At 43.0% G+C, this 9,722-nt stretch overlaps 1 protein-coding gene across 1 annotated transcript; it reads left to right on the top strand.

Annotated features, from left to right (window-relative positions):
- Positions 1 to 3,739: 3,739 nt before the first annotated feature.
- On the top strand, positions 3,740 to 5,652 carry CIMAP1D (CIMAP1 family member D). Its single transcript, XM_060785756.2, has 2 exons — positions 3,740 to 3,847; positions 5,086 to 5,652. The coding sequence occupies exons 1-2, from the start codon at positions 3,823 to 3,825 to the stop codon at positions 5,568 to 5,570; spliced, it is 510 nt and encodes a 169-aa protein (XP_060641739.2). The 5' UTR covers positions 3,740 to 3,822; the 3' UTR covers positions 5,571 to 5,652.
- Positions 5,653 to 9,722: the final 4,070 nt, after the last annotated feature.

Below are 9,722 nucleotides of genomic sequence, written 5' to 3' on the forward strand. Positions count from 1 at the left end.
GGAACATGATTCCTTGCGTCCTTTGAGAAGCAATGGAGGGGAAAGAAGAGGAGGCTGAGCGAAAGCTGCCTGGCCACCTGCCGCGTCTCTCCTTTCAAGCGCATCTTTTTGTCTGCGCACCCTACCTGTCGTGAACCTAGAACAAGAGCCAGGTTTGGGTTTCAGCTTCTTGCAAAGAGTCCGAAACCCTGCATCTCCCATCTACGCTTTGAAAGGCTTGGGTGTTTAAAGGCCATTCTCCATGGAGGAGCAAGGGGCAAAGCCTGCCATTGCGGCTCGCGAGACAGGTATGGAAGCTCAGGTGAGAGGGAAAGGCTCTCATTAGGATGCATTGAGGCAAGTGGAATGATGTCCAGGGTGGGGGAAAGAACCCTTGCCTGCTTAAAGCAAGTGTGAATGTTGCAATTAGCAAGCTTGAATAGCATTGAGTAGCCATGAAGTTTACAAAGTCAATCAGTGAGGCTATCTGCACAGAGGTAGCCTGGCCTTTGTTGCCTGGAGGCACCCTCTGGGGAATAATGTCCAGGGTGGGAGAAAGGACTCTTGCTTGTTTAAAGCAAGTATAAAATAACCCCAGACCATTGGACCTAATGTGCATGTGTGCTATGTTGTTATGTACATGTAAATTAATAATAATAATAATAATAATAATAATAATAATAATAATATATTGAAATAATATATATGAACAACCCCAGACACTTGGACCTAATGTGCATGTGTGCTATGTTGTTATGTACATGTAAATTAATAATAATAATAATAATATTAATATATTGTAATAATATATATGAACAACCCCAGACACTTGGACCTAATGTGCATGTGTGCTATGTTGTTATGTACATGTAAATTAATAATAATAATAATAATATTAATATATTGTAATAATATATATGAACAACCCCAGACACTTGGGCCTAATGTGCATGTGTGCTATGTTGTTATGTACATGTAAATTAATAATAATAATAATAATATTAATATATTGTAATAATATATATGAACAACCCCAGACACTTGGACCTAATGTGCATGTGTGCTATGTTGTTATGTACATGTAAATTAATAATAATAATAATAATAATAATATATTGTAATAATATATATGAACAACCCCAGACACTTGGACCTAATGTGCATGTGTGCTATGTTGTTATGTACATGTAAATTAATAATAATAATAACAACAACAATATATTGAAATAATATATATGAACAACCCCAGACACTTGGACCTAATGTGCATGTGTGCTATGTTGTTATGTACATGTAAATTAATAATAATAATAATAATAATAATAATAATAATAATATATTGTAATAATATATATGAACAACCCCAGACACTTGGACCTAATGTGCATGTGTGCTATGTTGTTATGTACATGTAAATTAATAATAATAATAATAATAATAATAATAATATATTGAAATAATATATATGAACAACCCCAGACACTTGGACCTAATGTGCATGTGTGCTATGTTGTTATGTACATGTAAATTAATAATAATAATAACAACAACAATATATTGAAATAATATATATGAACAACCCCAGACACTTGGACCTAATGTGCATGTGTGCTATGTTGTTATGTACATGTAAATTAATAATAATAATAATAATAATAATAATAATATATTGAAATAATATATATGAACAACCCCAGACACTTGGACCTAATGTGCATGTGTGCTATGTTGTTATGTACATGTAAATTAATAATAATAATAATAATAATAATATATTGAAATAATATATATGAACAACCCCAGACACTTGGACCTAATGTGCATGTGTGCTATGTTGTTATGTACATGTAAATTAATAATAATAATAATAATAATAATAATAATAATATATTGAAATAATATATATGAACAACCCCAGACACTTGGACCTAATGTGCATGTGTGCTATGTTGTTATGTACATGTAAATTAATAATAATAATAACAACAACAATATATTGAAATAATATATATGAACAACCCCAGACACTTGGACCTAATGTGCATGTGTGCTATGTTGTTATGTACATGTAAATTATTATTATTATTATTAATAATAATAATAATAATAATAATAATATATTGAAATAATATATATGAACAACCCCAGACACTTGGACCTAATGTGCATGTGTGCTATGTTGTTATGTACATGTAAATTAATAATAATAATAACAACAACAATATATTGTAATAATATATATGAACAACCCCAGACACTTGGACCTAATGTGCATATGTTCTGTGTTGTTATGTACATGTAATTTAATAATAATAATAATAATAATATATTGTAATAATGTATTGTAATAATATATACTGTATATACTCAAGTATAAGCCTAGTTTTTCAGCTCTTTTTTTAGGCTGAAAAAGTCCCCCTCGTCTTATACTCGAGTCAAGGTTATTTATTATTTTAATCTGTTATTATTATTATTATTTGTACTACATTTATAATTTTACTCTATTAGTATTATTACATTTATTATTTTACTTTATTATTGTGATTACATTTATTATTTACATTTATTATTTTACTCTATTATACCTCTTATTACTACATTTCCATTGTCTTAATCAATAATAATAATAAATGTAATAATTTATTTTTATTAATAAATTATTACATTTATTATCTTATTCTCTTTAGTATTATTGCAAGGATACATAAGCACATTTACATTGAAGAAGATGAAAATAATGGTTTCATCAGAGTTGGACAGTTATCTTAAATGACAGTTTTATGTAAATATTCAAAAACATTGGACCTACTGATACCTCAATTAATGTAATTTTATTGGTATCTATTTTCCTTTTGAAATTGACCAGTATGTGCTGCATTTCCCACCCTCGGCTTATACTTGAGTCGACACGTTTTCCCAGTTTTGGGGGGTAAAATTAGATACCTCGGCTTATATTCGGGTTGGCTTATACTTGAGTATATACGGTATATATAAGGAGAAGGAGAAGAACCCCAGACTCCAATTCCAATGTGCATCATTCCACAGAAGATGCTTTCAGCCAAACAAGGCCAGGTTACTTTTATGAAGACCCTCACTGATTGACTTTGCAGCTTCACAGCTACTCCAAGGCTAATTCAAGCTTGCTAATTGCAACATCTACACTTGCTTCAAACAGACAAGGGTTCTTTCTCCCACCCTGGGCATTATTCCACAGAGGGTGCCTCCAGGCAACAGAGGTCACGCTACCTCTATGCAGAGACCCTCACTGATTGACTTTGCAGTTTCATGGCTACTCCAATGCTAATTCAAGCTTGCTAATTGCAACATTTGTACTTGCTTGAAACGGACAAGGGCCTCCCATGCAGGAAACGTGTGTGTGTGTGTATGTATTTGTGTGTGTGTGTGTGTGTGTATATATATATATATCAGAATCCTAGGGTTGGAAGGGACCCCCAAAGGCCATCCAATCCAACCCCTTTTACTAGGAAGGATGACACAATCCAATACCTCCCAACAGATGGCCATCCAGCCTATATTTAAAGATCATTTTACCCTCCCGAACAGGACCTGGACCCGGGCGTTACAGCTTGCCTCCAACCGTGGGCTTTGCCAACCATGATTACACCCGCTTTGCCAGCCCGGCTTACTCTTTCCACCAGAGGCTCAACAACAGCAGTGAGTATCTAATTGTAGCGGCAAAGAACCATGGGTTTAATTCCTGAAGGTATATTGTCCTTTTAAATGTGTTTTTCAGTCCATCCAAAGGACTCCAGTCCTGGGCCACGCTATTATGTCGAGCCTGAGCTCACACGTTTCGGCAGAGCCAAGGGACCCTCCTATTCCATGCTGGCGCGAAGCAAGCCTAAGGGTAAGCTGGAAGGAACTATATATATACACACACACACATGTCAGACTCAAATATTACCATATCATGTCCCCATTTGGGCTTCTCTAGCTTCTCAAGCCTATTAAGGAGTTCCCTGAGGCTGAGAGAGTGTGCTTTGGTGGCATGTTCCTATATGGCAGAAATGGGGATTGGTTGGGATGGGCCTTGGGAGTCTCTTCCAACTCTAGGATTCATACACACACACACACACACACAAAGTCTAAATGGCCAGAAGGGGGTTGCACTTGATAGCCCTTGGTGTCTCTTCCAACTCTAGGATGCCGTAGCCCTATTTTCCCATGTGTCATCAAATGTAAGTGAGGCCGGATGGCTATCTGTCGAGAAAGCTTTAATGGTGGCATGGGGTCGGTCCAAATGGCCCTTGGGGTCTCCTCCAACTCCAGGATGATTTAGCTCTATTTCTCCATGAATCTTCAAATGTCTATGAGGTTGGGTCGCCATCTGTCGGGAGGGCTTTGATGGTGGAATGGGGTCGGACTGGAATGGCCCTTGGGGTCTCCTCCAACTCTAGGATTCTATAGCCCTATTTTCCCATGTGCTTTCAAATGTCATTGAGGCTGCATGGCGATCTGTCAGGAGGGCTTTGATGGTGGAATGGAGTTGGCCCGAGTGCTCCTTGGGGTCTCCTCCAACTCTAGGATGTCATAGCCCTATTTCCCCATTTGCCTTCAAATGTCATTGAGACTGGGTGGCCGTCTGTCGGGAGGGCTTTGTTGGTGGAATGGGGTCGGACTGGAATGGCCCTTGGGATCTCCTCCAGCTCTAGGATGCTGTAGCCCTATTTTCCCATATGCCTTTAAATGTCATTGAGGCTGGATGGCTATCTGTCGGGAGGGCTTTGATGGTGGAATAGGGTCAGCCCAAATGGTCCTTGGGTTCACTTCCAACTATAGGATGCTGTACCCCTATTTTCCCATATGTCATCAAATGTAAATGAGGCTGGATGGCCATCTGTCAAGAGGGCTTTGTTGGTGGAATGGGGTAGGACTGGAATGGCCCTTGTGGGTCTCTTCCAACTCTAGGATGCTATAGCTCTATTTTCCCAGGTGCCATCAAATATCAAGGAGGCTGGATGTCCATCTGTCAGGAGGGATTGGATTGTGCTTTCCCTTGGGGTCTTTTCCAACCCTAGTATTCTATGAATGACATACTATGAGGCCAGTCTGTCTCAATGCTGTTGTGCTCCTTGCCTTTTCCAGGTATTCCTCGGACTCCCGGACCTGCAACCTACCACTTGGAGAAGGTGCCTCCTCCATCCCATCAGCGGCCACCCTCTTTCTCAATCGGGGCCCGGACCAAGCCCCGCCCGGTGGACCCCGTCCCGGCCCCCAACAGCTACACTCTCCCTTCACTCCTGGGCCCCCACGTCCCCTACAAAGCCTCCAGCCCCAGTTTCTCCGTTGCTGGCCGGAGCGCCAAAGGTGGTCACTCGGAGGACCTCCAACGAACACCGGGGCCTGGCCGTTACAAGACGACGGACCCTGACGTCTACCTGTGCCGCTCGCCGGCCTTCTCCATGCTGGGGAGGTTCAAGCAGGGCAAAGGGGGTCTCCCAACCCCGGGGCCTGGTGCACACAGCCCCGAGAAGGTGACAATCCACAGGGCAAGGGCCCCCTCCTACTCCCTCGGCATCCGGCACTCGGAATTCCTCATGCCACTTGTCGGGGAGGCTCTGGAATGGTAGGCAAGGCTGCCCTTGACCAACTCCATTGTGAGACTCATGGAATGAATCCCAACGGTGTGACACTTTGGCAATAAAAACGAAATGCTCAAATATAGGCGTCTTAGTCGATGTAAGCGGTCTTTCCTCCAACTGTGTTGCTGTGGGTTGAGTCTTCTCTTGAAAGAACAAGCCAAGACACACAGGGGCTGAAAATACCAGACATGCTGATTGTTCGGAAGACAAGAGTCTCACACTAGCGCCCATCTATATTATAGGGCCTTCGCTACAATGTCATTAATCACCCCAAACCTCAGGTGCCTCGTGTCTGCTCCTTCCCTATACCAGAGCCCACCTTCTCACACCTCAGGGCCATTGACTTTTACGGCTGATTCATGTGTCCTTGCAGCATCCTGTTCTTGACCATGTGCTCTGTGTCAGGACCAGGAAGCTGATAGTTGCATGGCATGGAGTGATCATGAGTTGATCACAAGTGCAACGTGAGCCGATAGTGTGAAAACGACCAAAGCAATCCTAGGCTTCATTGATGGCAGTCTAGCATCTCGAGCAGTGTTTCTTAACTTGGGGGTCGGGACTCTGTGGGGGTTGCGAGGGGGTTTCAGAGGGGTTGCCAAAGACCATTAGAAAACATATATTTCTGATGGTCTTCGGAACCCCTTTGGCAGAGAAGGCTGAAGAGGAGGGTGACTAAAATGATCAAGGGCCTGGAGAACAAACCCTATGAGAAGCAGCTTAAAGAACTGGGCATGTTTAGCCTGAAGAAGAGAAGGTTGAGAGGAGACATGATAGCCATGTATAAATATGTGAGAGGAAGTCATAGGGAGGAGGGAGCAAGCTTGTTTTCTGCTGCCCTGGAGACTAGGACAGGGAACAATGGCTTCAAACTACAAGAAAGGAGATTCCATCTGAACATTAGGAAGAACTAATGAACTGTGAGAGCTGTTCAGCAGTGGAACTCTCTGCCCCGGAGTGTGGTGGAGGCTCCTGCTTTGGAGGCTGGATGGCCTTTTGTCGGGGGTACTTTGAATGCAATTTTCCTGCATCTTGGCAGGGGGTTGGACTGGATGGCCCATGAGGTCTCTTCCAACTCTATGATTCTATGATCCTTCTCTTCCTTTTTGGAAGCAGACAGCAAATCTTCCCCCCAAAAGCCCTCCTCTACTGTGATTGGCTGGCCTCTCAGCCAAGGGGAGGGCTGTTTCTGACACTCCAAGCAGGCGTGCTCGGTGCATGGCAGTGTGGTGCACATGTGCAGGTGAGGGAGAGCGTGCAAAGCTGGAGGAAGGCTCGCGCCCGTGACTCCCTTCAAGGTATGGGAGTATTGTGTGGAAAATTTGGCCCAATTCTATCACTGATGGGGTTCAGAATGCTCTTTGATTGTAAGTGAACTATAAATCCCAGCAACTACAACTCCCAAATGTCAAAGTCGATTTTCCCCAAACTCCACCAGTGTTCACATTTGAGCATATTGAGTATTTATGCCAAGTTTGGTCCAAATCTATCATTGTTTGAGTCCACAGGGCTCTCTGGATGTAGGTGAACTACAATTCCTAAGCTCAAGGTCAATGCCCATCAAATCCTTCCAGTATTTTGTTGGTCATCGGAGTTCTGTGTACCAAGTTTGGTCCAATTCCATTGTTGGTGGAGCTCAGAATGCTCTTTGATTGTTAGTGAACTATAAATCCCAGCAACTACAATTCCCAAATGACAACATCTAACGCCCCCCTCCAAACCCACCAGTATTCAAATTTGGGTGTATCGGGTATTTGTACCAAATTTGGTCCAGTGAATGAAGATACATCCTGCATATCAGATATTTACATTACAATTCATAACAGGAGCAAAATGACAGTTATGAAGTACCAACAAAAATAATTTTATGGTTGGGGGTCACCACAACATGAGGAACTGTATTAAGGGGTCGCGTCATTAGAAAGGTTGAGAAACATAATCTAGAGCAAGGGTTTTCAAACTGTGCTCCGCAAAGCCCTTGGGATGATGATGGTGATGATGATGATGATGATGATGATTATTATTATTATTAGGGAGCTTTGAGATGGTTGAACAGAAGCTCTCCGAAGCTCTAGGTGCTCTTACTGCCTATTACAGGGAAAACCAACTGATCCCTAATCCATCTAAAACACAGACATGTGCCTTTCACCTTAAGAACAGACAAGCATCCCGAGCTCTGAGGATTACTTGGGAAGGAATCCCACTGGAGCATTGCAGCGCACCCAAATACATGGGAGTCACTTTGGACCGTGCTCTGACCTACAAGAAGCACTGCCTGAACATCAAACAAAAAGTGGGCGCTAGAAACATCATACGAAAGCTGACTGGCACAACCTGGGGATCACAACCAGACACAGTGAAGACATCTGCCCTTGCGCTATGCTACTCTGCTGCTGAGTATGCATGCCCAGTGTGGAACACATCTCACCACACTAAAACAGTAGATGTGGCTCTTAATGAGACATGCCGCATTATCACAGGGTGTCTGCGACCCACACCACTGGAGAAATTACACTGCTTAGCCGGTATTGCACCACCTGACATCCGCCAGGAAGTAGCAGCCAATAGTGAAAGAATCAAGGCAGAGACATCTCCAGCTCATCCCCTGTTTGGGTATTAGCCAGCACGTCAACGACTTAAATCAAGACATAGTTTTCTTAGATCTACAGAGACACTTGCTGGAACACCCCAGCAAGCGAGAGTCCAAAAGTGGCAGGCCCAAACCCAGCACCTCAATTCATGGGTGATACCAGATGAGAGACTCCCCCCTGGGCACTCAGAAGACTGGGCAACTTGGAAGGCGCTGAACAGATTACGCTCTGGCACCACGAGATGCAGAGCCAATCTTAAGAAATGGGGCTACAGGGTGGAATCCTCGGCATGCGAGTGCGGAGAAGAACAAACCACTGACCACCTGCTGCAATGCACCCTGAGCCCTGCCACATGCATGATGGAGGACCTTCTTGCAGCAACCCCAGAGGCACTCCAAGTGGCCAGATACTGGTCAAAGGATACTTAACCAAATACCAAATTTGCAAAATCTGTGTGTTTTTTTTCTTTCTTTTTTTTCTTTTTCTTTTTAATCTCTGTGTTTGTTTTGCTCTGTTAGAATTGTAATACAATGGTTGCTGATGACATGATAAATAAATATTATTACAAAGTCTGGGTGGCCATCTGTTGGACATGCTTTCATTGTGCTTTTCCTGCATAGCAGAAAGGGGTTGGACGAGATGGCCTCTGGAGTTTCTGCTGCTATTATTGCTGTTGTTGTTGTTGTTGTTGTTACAAAGGCTAGGTGGCCTTGTGTTGGGGGTGCTTTGATTGTGCTTTTCCTGCGTGGTAGAATCAAGGGGTTGGACTGGATGACTATTTAGCTTTCTGATGTGTTGGCTTTCTTGATCTCCCCTCTCCATAGAAACTGTCCAAGGTCTTCAACTCTTCTTTAGGACCTTGGACAGGTATCCGCAAAAGGCTGGGATGATGGGAACATTGTCGCCGAAATGTTCCAGTGTCTTGACTCAAGCCAGGGATAATCCAAATTCACCCGGCAAAAGCAGGAAAGAAAAAAAAAAAGAGGAAATCAAAAGAAATAATGAAGTTTATCTAACCCGCCGCTCAGATCCTCTTTTAATGAACTCTTTCGGCACTTCGGAGCAATGACGGTCGGCTTCGTGATGAGCCGACTTGCCTTCGGACTCATTATGGCCCTCTTGACAGCAAAGGGCAGCCTAAGTGGAAGCCAGGCTTGGCTTTTCAAAGCCAGGAGCTTAAGAGGGATTTGCAACGGCTGTTAATAGGGGGAAAAAACAACCCTGGCATAAAGGCGCCCAGTCCCTGAGTCATAAGGCTGACGTTTTGCCACTGAGAAAGCTGCTCTGAGGAACATTCCTATGAAGAATAATAAACTTGAATGGAGCCTCTAAGGGCCATCCAATCCGACCTTCCTGCCATGCAGGTATCCACGACTAAAGCCCTCCTGGAAGATGGCCATGATTGCAAGTCGAAAAAAGACTCCAAACAAGGGGAGGTTTGACCTTCTCTCAAATGGAGTGAGAGGTGAATTTGTAGTTGCATTCTCTAGGAATGTGTGGAAGGGCCTCCTGGTGTCACAGCGGGTTAAGCCGCTGAGCTGCTGAACTTGCT

The sequence above is a fragment of the Anolis sagrei genome, chromosome X (genome assembly GCF_037176765.1).
Source record: "Anolis sagrei isolate rAnoSag1 chromosome X, rAnoSag1.mat, whole genome shotgun sequence".
Classification (NCBI taxonomy): Eukaryota; Metazoa; Chordata; class Lepidosauria; order Squamata; family Dactyloidae; genus Anolis; species Anolis sagrei.